The sequence below is a fragment of the Tachypleus tridentatus genome, chromosome 10 (assembly GCF_004210375.1).
Source record: "Tachypleus tridentatus isolate NWPU-2018 chromosome 10, ASM421037v1, whole genome shotgun sequence".
NCBI classification, from domain to species: Eukaryota; Metazoa; Arthropoda; class Merostomata; order Xiphosura; family Limulidae; genus Tachypleus; species Tachypleus tridentatus.
The window spans coordinates 19,772,273-19,791,081 of record NC_134834.1 but is presented as its reverse complement, the minus strand read 5'-3'; the positions used below and the strand labels follow the sequence as shown (position 1 = coordinate 19,791,081).

Sequence of the window (18,809 nt, the reverse complement as noted above, 5' to 3'; positions counted from 1 at the left end):
TGTATTGGATACAGTTTTTGTTATATTGTTATATTGTGCTAAAATATAAATACCAAATACGGTTAAGTTCTAGCACAACTTTAAATATAATTATCGTACGTCTAGAAATTCAGTCCTGGTTCCAGACTCTTCCAGATAAAGCAATTTTATCTTGAAGAAAAGAAATAAGACTTCACCCGACTGAGTTGGCCCTCTATTGAAAAGTTCATGCTAATATAGTAAGTTAACACGCACGTGCACACTGGAAGACCAATATTACGCAGACATATTACCCGTGATCGATAAGAATAACAAAGAAAAACTTCTCTTGTTCATGGTAAGACTGCAACATTAAGTTAAACGCTTTTCAGGTTCACAAATTATTCGTAGAGTTGGGTTTCTTGTTCATCCGTATCTTAAGTAAAAAAAAAAAAAAACTCTTCCGGCTCGTAAAACGTTGACAGTAAATGAAACGAAACGATCGTAAATTACTTAACAGGTTTAGAATGAAAAGGAGAAAACCCTTAAGTTAGCTGTTGGTGATGGAACGTGCCATGTCTGCAGCACGTGCGAGTTATTCTTTTCCATTTCGATAGACATTGACACTTGTTTGTTAGATGAAATTTTCACTTTTTTGTCCACCTCAGGAACCATGAGTTGTTAATCACAGTTTGAGATGTAGGTGACGTAGCCAATTGATTGTTCAGCTTAAGTTGTAGGCTACAAATTAGGAGTGCTGTATTTTTGTCCTCAGCGTCCGTTAATCTTATACGATTTTTTTTTTTCCTGTTTAAAGATAAAATATCTGGTAAAAGTCCGTGGTTTTGTACAAATTGTTTTGTCCTTGGTGCAGATGAGTGTATGTTGGGTCAACGACTCCAACCTTAGCTACCAGAAACAAGACGCATGCGCACAAAATCCTTTTTAATAATTCTGGAACTTACAATTACTTAAGTTTGTTTGCTTGTTTGTTTTTTTTTGAATTTCGCACAAAGCTACAAGAGGGCTATCTGTGATAGCCGTCCCTAATTTAGTAGTGTAAAACTAGAGGGAAGGCAGCTAGTCATCACCACCCACCGCCAGCTCTTGGGCTACTCTTTTACCAACGAATAGTGGGATTGAGCGTTACATTATAACGCCCCCCACGGCTAGAAGAGCGAGCACATTTGGCGCGACGGGGATACGAACCCGCGACCTTCAGATTACGAGTCGCACGCCTTAACACGCTTGGCCATGCCGGGCCCATTTCTTAAGTAAAGATCGTAGCGAAAAACCGATCAATGAACACTTCAGAATAATAAAACTCAGTGTGTGTTATATTACAGTCATGCGTACGTTTCGATAGTTAAGATGTATGCGGTACAATAAAATAGAAAACACGTGGTAAGGAATGACTATTTTATGATATGTTTTAATCATGGGTACCTTTCAACCAATAGGAAGCGCGTGGCAGAGGGTGAATTTATGGGATATGTTCCGTGTTTACCTTTCAACAAACAGAGAACACGTGGTAAAGAGTGACTCTGTGTATTATGTCATAATCACAGGTATGATTTCATATCCAGGAAATATGTAGTATCAAATGTTCATTATATGTTATGTCATAAGATCATGGGGACATCTCCATAAACGAGGTACGGGATGTCTTGTTTATTATACATACATGGAGAGTATGTGGTGCAATATGTGATAGATATTTGGTCATGAGCATTCTATGTCTAGAGAACGTTTTGTTTGTTTTGTTTTTGAATTTCGCGCAAAGCTACACGAGGGCTATCTGCGCTAGCCGTCCCTAATTTAGCAGTGTAAGGATAGAGGAAAGGCAGCTAGTCACCATCACCCACCGCCAACTCTTGGGCTACTTTTTTACCAACGAATATTGGGATTGAGCGTCACATTATAACACCCCACGGCTGAAAGGACGAGTGCGACGGGGATTCAAACCTGCGACCCTCAGATTACAAGTCGAACGCCCCTTAACCCACCTGGCCATGCCAGGTCATCTAGAGAATACAGGATACTCCTGTATGATAGATATATAGTCACAAGTATGTTTCTATATAGAGGTTCCTATTTCTGGAGATTCAGAATACAAAAGCCACTTTCTGAAGAGGCTGGAACACGTGATGGTGAGTTTCTGCCAAGCTTTAATGGATCTTTAAATATTCGCGTAATGGAGCTGGTACCAAACGAGTGTTCATACAGATAAACACACAAAGATTTATACTTAGTCAAACAGAGGATGTTCTTTGAAGCACCTGTCAGTATACCTGACCTAGTTTAAGACAAGTGGATATATGTTTTGTTTTAATTTTTTTGCCAGTATATTCTTTATGTTACGTTGGTTATTTATGAAATCGCCCGCTGCCGCTTTCCTTTAGAGTAGCTCCCCAGTGGCGGTGGTATCTCTAAAAACCGAGTTTCGATACCTGAAGTGGTCAGAGCACAGACAGCTCATTGTGAAGTTTTGTGCATAATAACAAACAAATACACATTATTTAAAATGTAAACCAACTATCTGCGCTAATCGTTCCCAATTTAGCAGTGGCAGATTGGAGGAAAACCAACTAGTCAACAGCATCCACCGCCAACTCTTGGGCTACTCTTTTACCAACAAATAATGGGATTGGCCGTAATATTGCGAAACAGTCTCGATTAAAGTGGGAGTTTGTTCAGTGACTGGGATTCGAACCTACGACCTGCAGAATGACAGACATCCATAGAAGAAGGAGTCTAAAATACGTTAAGCTCAAAACATAAGCAGTATTTCTGTTTTGTGTATCGTATTTAGTAACACAGTTATTCCAAATTTCATTTTACGTTAGAATGCTAAAGGGTACAAAATAATGCAAATCATAAATTTAAAGACTGTTGTTAATTTAATCTGACAAGATATATAAATGTCAAAATTGAGGTTCATTTCATGAGACAAGATATACACTTAAAGGTCGAGGCTCGTTTCATCAGACAAGATATATAAACGTCAAAATTAAGGTTAATTTCATCAGACAAGATATACAATCGTCAAAATTGAGGTTCATTTCATATGACAAGATATATAAACGTAAAGGTTGAGGTTCATTTCATCAGACAAAACATATAAACGTAAAGATTGAGCTTCGTTTCATTAGACAAGACATACACACGTAAAGGTTGAGGTTCGTTTTCTCAGACAAAATACATAAACGTAAAGGTTGAGGTTCATTTCATCAGACAAAACATATAAACGTAAAGATTGAGCTTCGTTTCATTAGACAAGACATACACACGTAAAGGTTGATGTTCATTTCATCAGACAAGATACATAAACGTAAAGGTTGAGGTTTGTTTCATCAGACAAGACATATAAACGTAAAGGTTGAGGTTTGTTTCATCAGACAAGACATATAAACGTAAAGGTTGAGGTTCGTTTCATCAGACAAGATACATAAACGTAAAGATTGAGGTTCGTTTCATCAGACAAGACATATAAACGTAAAGGTTGAGGTTCGTTTCATCAGACAAAACATATAAACGTAAAGATTGAGGCTCATTTCATCAGACAAGATATATAAACGTAAAGGTTGAGGTTCGTTTCATCAGACAAGACATATAAACGTAAAGATTGAGGTTCATTTCATCAGACAAGATACATAAACGTAAAGATTGAGGTTCGTTTCATCAGACAAGACATATAAACGTAAAGGTTGAGGTTCGTTTCATCAGACAAGACATATAAACGTAAAGATTGAGGTTCATTTCACCAGACAAGATACATAAACGTAAAGATTGAGGTTCGTTTCATCAGACAAGACATATAAACGTAAAGATTGAGGTTCATTTCATCAGACAAAACATATAAACGTAAAGATTGAGGCTCATTTCATCAGACAAGATATATAAACGTAAAGGTTGAGTTTTGTTTTATCAGACAAGACATATACACGTAAAGGTTGAGGTTCGTTTTATCAGACAAGACATATAAACGTAAAGATTAAGGTTCATTTCATCAGACAAAACATATAAACATAAAGATTGAGGCTCATTTCATCAGACAAGATATATAAACGTAAAGGTTGAGTTTTGTTTTATCAGACAAGACATATAAACGTAAAGATTAAGGTTCATTTCATCAGACAAAACATATAAACGTAAAGGTTGATGTTCGTTTCATTAGACAAGTTACATAAACGTAAAGGTTGAGTTTTGTTTCATCAGACAAGATACATAAACGTAAAGATTGAGGCTCATTTCATCAGACAAGATATATAAACGTAAAGGTTGAGTTTTGTTTCATCAGACAAGATACATAAACGTAAAGGTTGAGTTTTGTTTCATTAGACAAGATACATAAACGTAAAGGTTGAGTTTTGTTTCATTAGACAAGATACATAAACGTAAAGGTTGAGGTTCGTTTCATCAGACAAGACATATAAACGTAAAGATTAAGGTTCACTTCATCAGACAAAACATATAAACGTAAAGATTGAGTTTTGTTTCATTAGACAAGACATACACACGTAAAGGTTGAGGTTCGTTTCATCAGACAAGATACATAAACGTAAAGGTTGATGTTCGTTTCATCAGACAAGATATGTCAGGATTTTTATTATTTTGCTATTAACTTCAAACATCCGAAAATTCTCAATGTAACGAACGATGTAATTTTGTGAAAACTATATATTAATGCAATAGTTTTGTTTCATAAGCACAAAACTACACAATGGGCTATCTGTGCTTTCCCACCCGCATGTATTGAACCCCTAAATTTTGTGTAATAAGTACCCAGACTTACCGCTGAACGACCGTGGAGATACAGTAGTTGTTTCTAGTTTAAATACAAACAGAATGAGCTATCTCTGTTGTACCCATCACGGGTATCAAAAACCGATCCTTAGCTTTAGAAATCTCCAAATTTACCGCTTGGTGTCAGACTACAATTGTCTAGTAACAGTTTCAAGTAGTCTCTATTACTGTAAGTCCGCGTAAACTATAGTCAAAACAAAATTATATTATTATTAATTTTTCTCTTATCTCTTAGTTTTTTCTGGTTATACGTTTAATCGCCCCCTACAAAAAAACAACAACTTATAATTAAATGTTTTAATATTAAAATGTTTTATACTGACTAACACACCTTATTTTGCAGTGGTGCGTTTTGTCTCACTCTGTGTATTGTGTGTTTTTTATGAGGTGGTAGTGGAAATCCTAACATAAGTGATATAAAGAATCACTATCATAAAATTCTGCGAAGTTTTCCTAAATTCTAAATCTCGATTTCTCACCATTTCTTTCCTCCAATTTCATTCACTTTTCCTTTCTTTTATAGTAAACTCTCTGCTAACATTTGACCAACGCATATTTTTCTACCACCGCTAGAGTATTGTGCTTTAAACAGCGACAGCGGGCGCTTTGCCAAAAATAAGTTACCCTGGCAACAAAATCGTCTGCTTGTTCTTTACTTTCGTTCTGACTCCAAACTGCAAGTCTTTAGTTTTAGCAAAATCCAGTGCTCTATTATTCCTGAATCTCTCGTCAAAGTTACTGAAGCCTCGTTTTGTTGTGTTAAAAAAAAATGAATCTTAAAATCTGTTCGAGCGATAGTTTAGCTCCTCGTTAAAAAATCAAAGCTACACTTGATAAAACTAATAACGTAAATATTCATGGCGCCGTCGCTGTCACGGCGTTTTTGCATTTAATTTGTTCCACGTCACGTGGCTGGTGTCAAGTGCACGTGCTCAACCTTTCTGCTTATTAAAACGGTAAAGAAAAAAATAATTCTGTGAAGACTGGTCCACTGGAATAATACCGTTACTTGCATCGGTGTAACCCTTGAAAACGGATAGCTTTCTATTAAATAATGAACATTAAATAGCTTGTAATTAATGTATATATATATAGAACTGAATAGAAAGTTTCAAAATTTTAGTAAAATCCCTTCGTTCGTTTTCTTTCTCTCTTTCTTAGAAGTCCACGATAGAACTAAAACATAAATTCTCGTTGGGAACTTGCATCGACTTGTCTTTTCATCACTTTTGTATTTACTGATTAGAAAATAGTACATATACACAATAATTGAAACAATACAAAGGCCAAATAAACGTAAACGACCAGAGCACAAGCGAAGATGGCGACGATTGTTAGCAGTCGCGTGCTCGACTCAACAAAAATATAAAAGGCGTCTTACAATTGGTTGTAGACATTCTGTAGCATGGCAACCAATAATGAACGAAAGAGCCTTAAGACTGCGGTATGGTATATGAGGTATGAAACTGCTATGATCTGTGAAATTTAAAACTACAGTACGGTTTTCTATGTGATATTAGATTGTCGTATGGTTTATGAGACCTGAGACAGCAGTGTGGTCTACGACAATGTTTCTTAAGCCTTTTTGGCCACATACATATTTTCTTCTCTATAGATACAACAGCAGTATGATGTAAGAGACATTTATGAGACTCGAGTGTGCGCTGTGGTCTATGAGAGTTAAGACTGTGGTGTGGCCTATGAGAGTTGGGACAGTAATATGGTTTAAGAGACCTCAGAAACTATGGTACGATATACAAAACTTGCGACTTGAGAGACTGTGGGATGGTCTATGAAACTTAAAGCTACAGTATGATTTTCTATGAGATTTGAGAGTAATTTCCCTGAAAGGGGGTCAAAGGCCATCTGGAGAAGTTGGCTGTTTTAACCACTACACAATATTGTGTTCCCTATCAATCAGTGGGCACTAAGATAGCGTCACATAAGGGACATTTAGCGTTACAATTTGTACTGTTGTGACGTCAGTAAAATGTGTGAATGCCATGAATCATGAGAAGAATTATTCATTCTGTAGGCCGCCACACAGCACGGCATACAAAACCAAGAAATGAAAATATTTACCACTTCAATTATTGTTTTGTTTACTTTCGAAGCAGAACACTTTCAGGAACCCTACACAAGTACATCTGGTGTAGTTTTTGAAGTTTCAGAGACTGTGGTGTGGTCTATGAAACTTGAGAGACTGTGTATGGTCTATGAAACTTGAGAGACTGTGTATGGTCTATAAAACTTGAGACTGTGGTACAGCTTATGAGAATTGAGACTTAGGTGTGGTCTATGAAACCTGAGAGAATATGTATATTCTATGAGACTTGAGACTGTGGTATGATCCATGAGATTTGGGACTGCGGTATGGTCTGTGAGAGTTGGGACAGAATAATGGCCCATGAAGAAAAATAAATAAAACTTAATTGTGAATAATAGTAACAATAATAACAAGAATATATTAGAATAAATACCTATTTATACTTTTCATGGTTAAATAAGGTTCCTGGGAAATCTGCAATTAGTTAGTCCTAAAATTGGAGGAACTGAAGTAGGCAGACAGATGATATAGTTAGTCCTAAAATTGGAGGAACTGAAGTAGGCAGACAGATGATATAAGTTACTTAAAGGAAGAGGAAGGCAGCTGTTGAGCATACGACAACTACATCTCTTGATGACGAGAAACCCACTTGAAATAAAAATGTATCTCAGAATGTATCTTCAGGTTAATATGAATTTGTTTTGTTTTGTTTTGAATTAGGCACAAAGCTACACAATGGACTATCTGTGCTCTGCCCACCACGGGTATGGAAACCCGGTTTTTAGTGTGTAAGTCCGCAGACATACCACCGTGCCACTGGGGGGGGGGCTGTTAAGATGAACTATAGGAAGGTCGAAACATTGTTCTTTCCTTAATAATACTCGTACCAGCCGTTCTGAGAGACAACTACATCAAACGTTGGATCTCATCTTTACTGTAACTTACATTGGATCTCAACCTTATTGTACCTTACGTTGGATCTCATCTTTACTGTAACTTACATTGGATCTCAACCTTATTGTACCTTACGTTGGATCTCATCTTTACTGTAACTTACATTGGATCTCAACCTTACTGTACCTTACGTTGGCTATCATCCATACTACAGCTAACACTGGACCTAATCCATACTACAGCTAACACTGGACCTCATCCATACTACAGCTAACGTTGGATTACATCCCTACTACAGCTAACACTGGACCTCATCCATACTACAGCTAACGTTGGATTACATCCATACTACAGCTAACGTTGGATTACATCTCTACTACAGCTAACACTGGACCTCATCCATACTACAGCTAACGTTGGATTACATCCATACTACAGCTAACGTTGGATTACATCCCTACTACAGCTAACACTGGACCTCATCCATACTACAGCTAACGTTGGATTACATCCCTACTACAGCTAACACTGGACCTCATCCATACTACAGCTAACGTTGGATTACATCCATACTACAGCTAACACTGGACCTCATCCATACTACAGCTAACGTTGGATTACATCCCTACTACAGCTAACACTGGACCTCATCCATACTACAGCTAACGTTGGATTACATCCATACTACAGCTAACACTGGACCTCATCCATACTACAGCTAACGTTGGATTACATCCATACTACAGCTAACACTGGACCTCATCCATACTACAGCTAACGTTGGATTACATCCATACTACAGCTAACGTTGGATTACATCCATACTACAGCTAACACTGGACCTAATCCATACTACAGCTAACACTGGACCTCATCCATACTACAGCTAACACTGGACCTAATCCATACTACAGCTAACACTGGACCTCATCCATACTACAGCTAACGTTGGATTACATCCCTACTACAGCTAACACTGGACCTCATCCATACTACAGCTAACGTTGGATTACATCCATACTACAGCTAACACTGGACCTCATCCATACTACAGCTAACGTTGGATTACATCCATACTACAGCTAACGTTGGATTACATCTCTACTACAGCTAACACTGGACCTCATCCATACTACAGCTAACGTTGGATTACATCCATACTACAGCTAACGTTGGATTACATCCCTACTACAGCTAACACTGGACCTCATCCATACTACAGCTAACGTTGGATTACATCCATACTACAGCTAACACTGGACCTCATCCATACTACAGCTAACGTTGGATTACATCCCTACTACAGCTAACACTGGACCTCATCCATACTACAGCTAACGTTGGATTACATCCATACTACAGCTAACACTGGACCTCATCCATACTACAGCTAACGTTGGATTACATCCATACTACAGCTAACACTGGACCTCATCCATACTACAGCTAACGTTGGATTACATCCATACTACAGCTAACGTTGGATTACATCCATACTACAGCTAACACTGGACCTCATCCATACTACAGCTAACGTTGGATTACATCTCTACTACAGCTAACACTGGACCTAATCCATACTACAGCTAACACTGGACCTCATCCATACTACAGCTAACGTTGGATTACATCCATACTACAGCTAACACTGGACCTCATCCATACTACAGCTAACGTTGGATTACATCCATACTACAGCTAACACTGGACCTCATCCATACTAAAGCTAACACTGGACCTCATCCATACTACAGCTAACGTTGGATTACATCTCTACTACAGCTAACACTGGACCTCATCCATACTACAGCTAACGTTGGATTACATCCATACTACAGCTAACGTTGGATTACATCCCTACTACAGCTAACACTGGACCTCATCCATACTACAGCTAACGTTGGATTACATCCATACTACAGCTAACGTTGGATTACATTCCAACTACAGCTAACACTGGACCTCATCCATACTACAGCTAACGTTGGATTACATCCATACTACAGCTAACACTGGACCTCATCCATACTACAGCTAACGTTGGATTACATCCATACTACAGCTAACACTGGACCTCATCCATACTACAGCTAACGTTGGATTACATCCATACTACAGCTAACGTTGGATTACATCCATACTACAGCTTACAATGAATTACATCCTCACTGAACGTTTCAAAAGGTGGTTTACGCCATTGATTTAAGAACGTTTCCAAGTTGACTATTCATTAAACTCATAACCACTTTTAAATGTCAACAGATCACGACAGAAACGTTTCGTGAGTTTTGAAAACAGAGATAAAATATTTTGTATTTAATATTGTCAGAATCAGTGGTGTATTTAGACAGGGGCTAGAGGGGCTCAGCCCCAGGGCCCATGATCTTAACAGAAGCCCATTGATAATTTTATTCTATGTAAAATTACATGGGATGTGAGGTCAATAAAAATATTAGCCCCTCAGCCCACACAACCTTAAATAAGCAACTGATCAGAAATGAGGGCCTAGTACATCATTGAGTTTGCAACCAAACTGCGCAACTGGAACGTCCTTGTCCTAGTTTTTGTTTATTTGTGTAAAATGAAGATACGGTTCGGCACATTAGTACTGATTTCGATGCAAAATGTTTCCAGAAAGAGACACTCGTGTAATAGACGCCATCCCTTGATTAATCACTTGTGGTCTTGAGGTGTTTTGATCATGCTTTTGTTGGTGTTTTAAGGCAAAAGGCTATCTGCGTTTTGTCCACCGTGGGAAATCGAACTTCAGATTTTAGCATTGTAAGTTCGTAAATTTATCGTTGGCCCCTATGGGTATATTTTGATAATAAAATTCACTTTTTATCGTATTATTTCTTAGTACCTTATAAAAAAAACGTATCAAGGTTTAAACATAAAGTAGAGAGAAAGATCAATACTGGGGACCATTTATTAATTCAGGAAAAATATAATTTTCGTAAATGTAAAGTTAACACACCAGAAGTAATTTTAAATCTAGTCTCAAGAAATTACACGACAATAAACGATCAGGTGAATAATTCTGCCCTTTAATACAGTCCTTAATGTCGACATAGGTGTGCAATCGATGGAATTATGACAAACACAGCTGATTTTACCACGACGCCTCGTGCAAGGAATCTCGGTTTCCAGGCACAGATACATGCGCAGCATATCTGTATACAGAGGTGTTTCACCGCAACATGACAATCAATAATATAGACTAACTCCCACAGACAAGCAAGTCCATAGAAATACCGTGAAAAAGCTTACAGGCTGTGTAACAGTTACGATTTTATTTGTGTATTTTTTAAACCTAAATGTGAATAAATACTTGAATTCGACCGTTTCCCTAAGAAATGAGATACAGACGAAGAGGTCAAGGGTTGAATATCAAATCAAGACCAAAACTAAATAAACCTTTTGAAATATTAGGCTTGCTCTTTCAAATAAATAACTGTACAAAATTATCCAGAAAAATGAATAGACAGACGTGCTGTTAGACTTATGTATTTCTCAGGGTCAATTTTCTTACGGTTCCGTTTTACAAACAGTAACATAACGTATTGCAAAAACTCGGATGATTTTTGTTTACGTGGTGAAAACTAGACGTAAGGTTAGATACGTGATCAAAACTGAACACAAGATTAGAGAGGTGCCCAAAACTAGACATAAGGCTAGTTGGATGACTAAAACTAAACACAAGATTGGATAGATGATCAAAGTAGACTCAAAGTTAGATAGGTGACCGGAACACAACTCAAGGCTGGATAAATGACTAAACTAGAATCTAGATTAGACAGATGACAAAACCTAAACGCAAGGTTGGATAGATGATCAAACTAGACTCAAGGTTGGATAGATGACCAAACCTAAACACAAGGTTGGATAGATGATCAAACCAGACTTAACTTTAGAAAGGTGACCAAAACTAGACTTTAAGTTTGATTAGGTGACCAAAACTAGACTCAAGGCTAGACAGATGACCAAAACTAAACACAAGGTTGGATAGATGATCAAACCAGACTCAAGGCTAGATAGATAACTAAAACTAAACACAAGGTTGGATAGATGATCAAACTAGACTCCAGGTTGGATAGATGACTAAAACTAAACACAAGGTTGGATAGATGATCAAACTAGACTCAAAGTTGGATAGATGACCAAAACTAAACACAAGGTTGGATAGATGATCAACTAGACTCAAGGTTGGATAGATGACCAAAACTAAACACAAGGTTAGATAGGTGACCAAAACTATACTCAAGGCTAGATAGATGGCCAAAACTAGACACAAGGCTGGATAGATGATCAAACTAGATACAAAGCTAGACAGGTGATCAGAACAAGACTCGAGATTAGATAGATGATCAAGATTAAACTCGAGGTTAGATAGGTGACCAAAACTATACTCAAGGCTAGATAGATGGCCAAAACTAGACACAAGGTTATGGGTGACCAAAATTAGATAAAAGGTTAGGTAGTAACTACTTTCACAGATTACAATTCTTACTGAAATCGGTAAAACACTTACTAAGACTTACAGAAAAGAAAGATTTCCAGTAAAACTATTTCCTGAAGAGTGAGTGACCTTTGAAGTCATGAAACCGGTAGAAGAAATTAATAAAAGAAGAAACGTATGATATTCCAGTGTTTTCTTATGTGTGTTTGTACGATATTATTGATATATCAACTTCATAACGTAAGTAGCACAGCAGTATGCCCACAGGTTTATAAAGCTAGAAACTGGGTTTCGATACTCGTGGTGGGCAGCGCACAGATAGCCCTTTGTATTTAGTAACGAACGACAGCACTTAAAGTGAGAAACATATTTTCTCGACTACTGGAAATTAGAACAGATCTATGTGTATGTTTTCTTATAGCAAAACCACAGCGTGCTATCTGCTGAGTCCATCGAGGGGAATGGAACTCTTGATTTTATCGTTGTAAATCCATAGACATACCGCTGTACTAGCGAGGGGCTGAACAGATCTATCTAGCTTGGCTTGATATATATAAAAAAACATTTGTATAAATGATTAATAAATCTGAGTTTTAGTACGTGAAGTTCCCAACCTTAATTCTGCATATTTTAGTAAATATAGATTGAGGTAAAAAGTCGATTGCCTCGAAACGTGTGTAATCTTATTTCGTATATCACTAACCTTCTCGGTAGATGCACATCGTATTTTCATAAAGATAGTACTAACTATGTAATACATATGTAGGTAGAGGGCGTATTTAGGTTTCTACTTAATACGCTGGAAATATAAATAAATTCTTTACTTTGTATTTGGTTGTCTACATTTATTGTTCATCATTGGAATAACTTCTTTGAAGTTAATTACTCTTTGTGGGTGCCATCTTTCAAATCGTTGGTGTTGTAAGTTATCTAGGACTATCTGCATGTTAATATTTAATATGGTGACCAAAGAGCAGTCCACTTACCGTACTGTTCATGGTAGATGTCATCATTACGACTCAGGGGACAAGAGCCGTTCGTTTCTTCGGTGGCCGATTCTTCTGTAGCCATGACCACCACAGTCGTGGGTGGTCTTGCCTTCATGAATGATGACTCCATCCACATCACCCGCTGCGCCAGGGGAGACTGCTGGCTTTGGTGTTTGAACTGGTTTCCATCAGTGAGATGATGTTGTACATCATCTACCTCAGGTTTTCGAATTTCTATTGTATTCGTTGAGTCAGGAATACAACTATTGCAGTAAGTACTCTGTGTGGGGGGCGAACTGCCCTGCTGAATATCAACCTCCTGCATACTCTGGAACCAGCTGTGAAATTCCTGCATGAAAGAACGGGACAATTCACTTGGTTCTTTTGGTATCCACTCGCCTTCTCCATTCAATGTGCTCTTCTGTACAGGTTCACCTTCTTCTGAGACTGCAAATGTACTTTCTACTCTGCCCGCCGTGGATATCCCGTTTATTTTTCTTTCGGTTTGGAAGGTGGAGTGGAAGTGAACAGTTTCTTTGTTGGCGGATTCTATTCGGTGGATAGGATGTAACGAAAGGTCACTTCCAAAAGGGAACTCTTCTTCAGGTGAGCTTTGACGGTGCGGGTATTCTTCATATGACGTTCCTACAGCTGGACTATTTGTACTACTGGCGGATGTACCACTCCTTACAGAATAGTTGTAGAAATGTGGTGAGCCACTCTGGAAAGATGAGTCTTTTTGGAGTGAGCTGCTCAATTGACGTTCTGGAGAGCTATCGTAGGCTACTTTCGGGTATTGCAGAGGTGAGCCGGTCTTACCGAAGTCGTAAGAAGATGAACCTGTTTCATATGAACCATTATGATAATTTCTCATCTCCGTGTCACCTGTGAGGTGATACATCGGGGGAGGAGCCTCTTGTGGTCCCTTTTTGGCAGCACCTGTAGAGTGATCACATCTGTCCAGATGGCCACCAAGGCTAGTAAGGAGACAGCTTTCTTCCACATCATCTGCCTGTCGATGTGGAGAAGCCAGTGTTCTGGTCTTGTCTGTTAACTTACTGTCTTCGAGAATCCGACCAGGTGATGCAGACCGACTGTTGCTCGGCGGAGTAGATGGAGATGGAGGTCCTGTAAAGCTACTGCTAGAAGTATGTCCAGCTGCTGCTCTCCATCCTAAATAAGGCTGTCTAAAGGAGCGGTAAGGTGACCATCCCGGTACAGTAGCACTTGTTGCCGATGAACGCCAACTACTCCATCTGGACAGTGGATAAGAGTTAGCAGGTGACACTGACCCTACACTAAATCCTGTCAAACTTTCTCGTGAGGACTGTAGCGATCCTATAGAACGCCAGTCTGTTGAAAATATGTGATCTTTGGTGGTCAGATATCTTCTCGAAAAGCTGGCAGATACCAGGCTGGTAGAGGAGGAAGTTCTTGACCCCAGACCTTGCCATCGTGGACGCCTCCTTCCTTCATCTCGCTTCAGAAATATCCCTCTCTGTGGCTGTTTACTCCAAGGAGAGTTCTTATACCAATCTGGAAGATTAAGATTTTCCAAGGACCGCTCTATCCGCAACTCGAGTTCAGACAAAGTCTTCTGAGCATTCAAAGTGTTTTCTGGGGGTGAGGCAGCCAATCGATTGTCATCGTCCAATAAGAAGTCCATGCTTCGAGCTCTCTGACTGTCTTCCATTACAGGACTTTGATCTTTTGGGACTCGGTCAGCCAGCGTTAGCATGCTCCGAGCACGATACACGTAACCTGTATAATTTTCCAAACGTGGTTTAAAATGATTTGTTTTACATACTAATCTAGACTCCAGTGTATCAATATCCGTCTCCAAATAAGCTGTACTTTTACTTCCATTATCCAGAGTCTTCTCCTGTCTACATATCTGTTTATAGCGGGTCGGTTTCTGGAGACGACCTGGCCATACATCACCTGCAGGCCGATGACGCTGAGAACTGGCGCACACTGCGCTGGTTTCCCGTTGACTCGGATCTTTAAAGACCAATGTCCGATCAATACGTCTTCTACTGCTGCGCACTGCTCTTTCTAGCTCTACAAGATCGGGCGTACTGGTTATAAGCCGGGTTCTCTCCGTTTCGACAGACCGTTTAAAAGCTTCAAATCTTCGTAATTCACCATCTTGCCTTCCATCGTCCTCTTCTTCAAATCCACTGCTGCTCTGTATAGCTTCTAAGAACTGTTTTCGTTTACTGGCGATCCGACCTCTTATTCCGGAATTTAGTCTGACGTTTATGAAATTTTGTAGCTGACGCGGTAACGGTGGCTTGATGGCGTTTCGTTTCGTTGCGGAGTTGTAACCAGTAATTCGTTCGAGCCTCTCAGCAACGCTTTCGTTCTCAGCGGCTTGTGGCTGATTAGTGCTCGGATTATCGTCAGACGAAACACAAGGCAATTTACTTCCTACTGTATCTTTAGTAGGACATGCTGGACACGGGTCATTCTTCTGGCTTCCAAGAGGTGAAAATCTGAGGTCACTGGTTACTAGGTCACAAGCTGTCACTAGAGAAGATGTCTTTGGAGGACGAACTAGGGACGGGGACTCAGAACAACTATATCCGTCACACGGATAAAATATTTCGTCTTTGTTCTCTTTCGTTCTCCAAGGCTTTGGGGGTATCTTCACTAAATATGTCTGATTACAAAGCAACCTGTTTGGTAGCCTCATATTCATTTCCTGTGTCTCTGCTGCAGATTGTCTTCCCACTGTAAAATAGTTTTCTGTTCGAGAACCTTCGCACGCACCAGTGACACTTTTATCATTGATATTGTCATTTGGGGTCACAATTCTCACAACCTTAGGTCGACCACGTGTACTACCATGCTTCAACGTGGTAATAACAGAAGCTTTCTTTATATTGGTAGGCAGCGATAAACCTTCGAATGAGGTCACACTTGAGGTGAAATTTGTTGAGACGAGGCCACTAGTTTTATCCTTCGGGCCTCTACCTCCTGTATACAAGAAGTATATTCTTGAGGTTGAAGGTCAGGAGTTAACAGATGTCCTGATTCTAGAGGAAGATCGGGTTTGGAAAGCCCACTTGAAAATCTTACTTTAGACTTTTCACATGGCTGAATGATTGAAGTATGAACTTTAAATACCTGTCTTCGAACATCAAGTGGCTCCTGTTCTATTTCCTCGCGACGTTTAACCGCTATTCTAGTTTCGTCCATGTTTGGAGAGAAGATTGGACTGCCTTGTGACTCTTCACTTGGTGTTTGTTTGTCGAAGTTGTTTAAAAATGAGTTCCTTTCCTGAAGTCTACAGACCAAAGCTGCATGGTTAGCATCTAAACTTGTTCCTATATCAAACACACATCTACCACGTTCCCTCAAGTCATTAACACCATAACCTTTTTCTTGTACGATAATAAACCTCGAACCAGAACTGTGCTCGCTGTGGTTCGCAGATGTGAGGTGTAATATTGGTTCAGAATTACTTCTTACAAGTGACGGTAGACAGACACTTCCTAGCCCTTTGCCAACAGTGAGCGCAGTTCCTGGGTGTGACGCGTCGTGTATGTCTGTTAGCGTGTCCGTAGAAAGTGTCCAGGGTGACTTCTCTGGACGGTCACCTTTTATCAAACTATCGAAACAAGTACTCACATGGGCTAGAGAATTTTGAGAGTTATCAGTTTCTTGAAAAGGCCTATTAAAAGTCGTGACTACACTAGCACGCTCGTCACCAATAGCACGCTGTTCGCCGGTACGAGAGTCTGGCAGTACACTTTCTGCTGTAGTTATTGCTCTGAACGACGGAGTCCCACACCTAGAGAGTTTCTCCAGCTCGCCCGCATTGGAGTGCCTCCTGTTTCTACAGCAAGCAAGTTGTTGTATTTTTAACTGGATCTTTGCATCAGCGGGTAGATTATTCTCAGTATCTCCATCAAATAGGCTTCGCTGTTGCTTCTCATCCTCTTGATGACGTTTTAGATTTAGAAGCACGTTTCTAACATCAGCACGAAGTCCTAAGTCATGAGCTTCCACGTTCGCTGTTCCAGCATTTGACTTACTCCGACAAGGACACGTGCCACGTGGTAATGACTCCGAGTTGTTCTCAATGCTGTTAAGATCGTAAAGTTCTCTTTGGCGCTGTTCCTGTACAGATCGTGTTTCAAAACTGTCATCTGCGAAACCTAAAATAACGTTATAGTTATCAAATGTCTCGAGAGATGGAGCCACATCCCACTTGCCTGTAAACTCGACCCGAGTTTGATTCGTGACTATATCATCACTATTACAATGCACTTCGTCAAGGCTACGAGGAAAGAGAGACTGCGGTGTGTGACTTACCTGATTATTTATATTATTTCCATCTGTATTCAAGCTGCCCTCTACATCCTTTTGTGTCGAACCTGTTTCACTGTAGTCGAAACCAGACTTCTGCCGTTCCTGGTATTCAATGTACAGAGAACTATTGTAATACTTCCGGTCAATACAATGCTGTATTTGTTGTTGGTCGTCATAAAAAGATAAGTAAGGTTCTTCTGATCCTTCGGGTGGTTCTCTGTTTTTCAGTTCCAACAGATACTCGTTGCTGCAAATCGTGCGTTTATTTTGATCATAAAACAGATCTCCACATATCGCCTCTTCCTGCTGTACATCAAAACATAAAGACGTTTTTAAATCATCGTTAATACAAAGTGTATCACCTTCTTTACGAACGAAGACATCATCTGTTTGTTGAGTGACATCAGCTTCTGTTTCAGCTGGATCACCCATTATAAGGGGGTGTCGATTTTCCTTCATTGTTTGTTTTTCGTCGCATTTCTGTGCTGTTAATGTGGTTTGATTAATGGAGGTTCCTAAGCCTATTTCTTTGCTATCTACATGTTGATCTTTTGTGGCTACGTCAATGGTTTCTTGTTGCTCAACTCCATTGAAATTATTGACTGTGCTTTTGCCTACCCGTTCAAAGCAGTCTGTGCAGCGAACACCACGGTTAACTATTAATGGACGCTCTAGTTTGTCACGTAAAATTGCATTCTCGTCTTGTACCATGTTTTTATCACGAACATTTTCATTATTAAAATACGTTTGTCTGACATTCTCTGAAACACCGAGTGTTTCATGTGGTTCGTTTATCATTTCCCATTCTTCTCCACGTGCATTTTTTGAAATATTTGCTCTCGCGCTTTCACGTGTGTTTCTCTTTCTTTGCTCTGATTGGCAGGTACTTTGTGTGTCATTTTCCGAGTTAGGTTGAAGAATATTCTCTTCTCTGGTCATCTCACCGGTAAATGGATGAAACCACTTTTCAGGTGTTGAACAAGTATCCAATACTGACTCACTCGATTGAGTAATGTGTCCTGAGCTGATATGACAGTTATTGTTTGTTTCCATAGTCACAGACGAAGCCAGAGCAACGGTTTCATCATCTGAACCCTGAAGATCAGTGGTTGAAATTTTAGGAGTAACATTATCTGTACAGTAACTCTGACCACTTACTGAGTTATTATCTTCCATGCATGAAGTCATAATAATTATCCCTGTGTTGTTTTTATAAATGTCACTCTCACAATCTTTCTCGTGTTTCCCGGTCGACGCATGCGTGGTTTGCTCATTCAACAACACGTTTAAATCCGTGTTGTTTTTATAAATGTCACTTACACACTTTTCTCGTGTTTCC

The 18,809-nt window shown here is 39.3% G+C and overlaps 1 protein-coding gene across 1 annotated transcript in view; it reads right to left on the bottom strand.

Moving 5' to 3' along the window:
* The window catches only part of LOC143227981 (uncharacterized), a 36,325-nt gene extending 17,667 nt beyond the window's left edge, over positions 1-18,658 (bottom strand). Inside the window, exons 1-2 of the mRNA XM_076459332.1 lie at positions 16,222-18,658; positions 13,151-16,132 (exon numbers count right to left, since the gene is read on the bottom strand). Of these exons, the coding sequence (XP_076315447.1) occupies positions 13,151-16,132; positions 16,222-18,658 (5,419 nt within the window). The remainder of the gene's footprint in view (positions 1-13,150; positions 16,133-16,221) is intronic.
* Between the last annotated feature and the right edge of the window lie 151 nt (positions 18,659-18,809).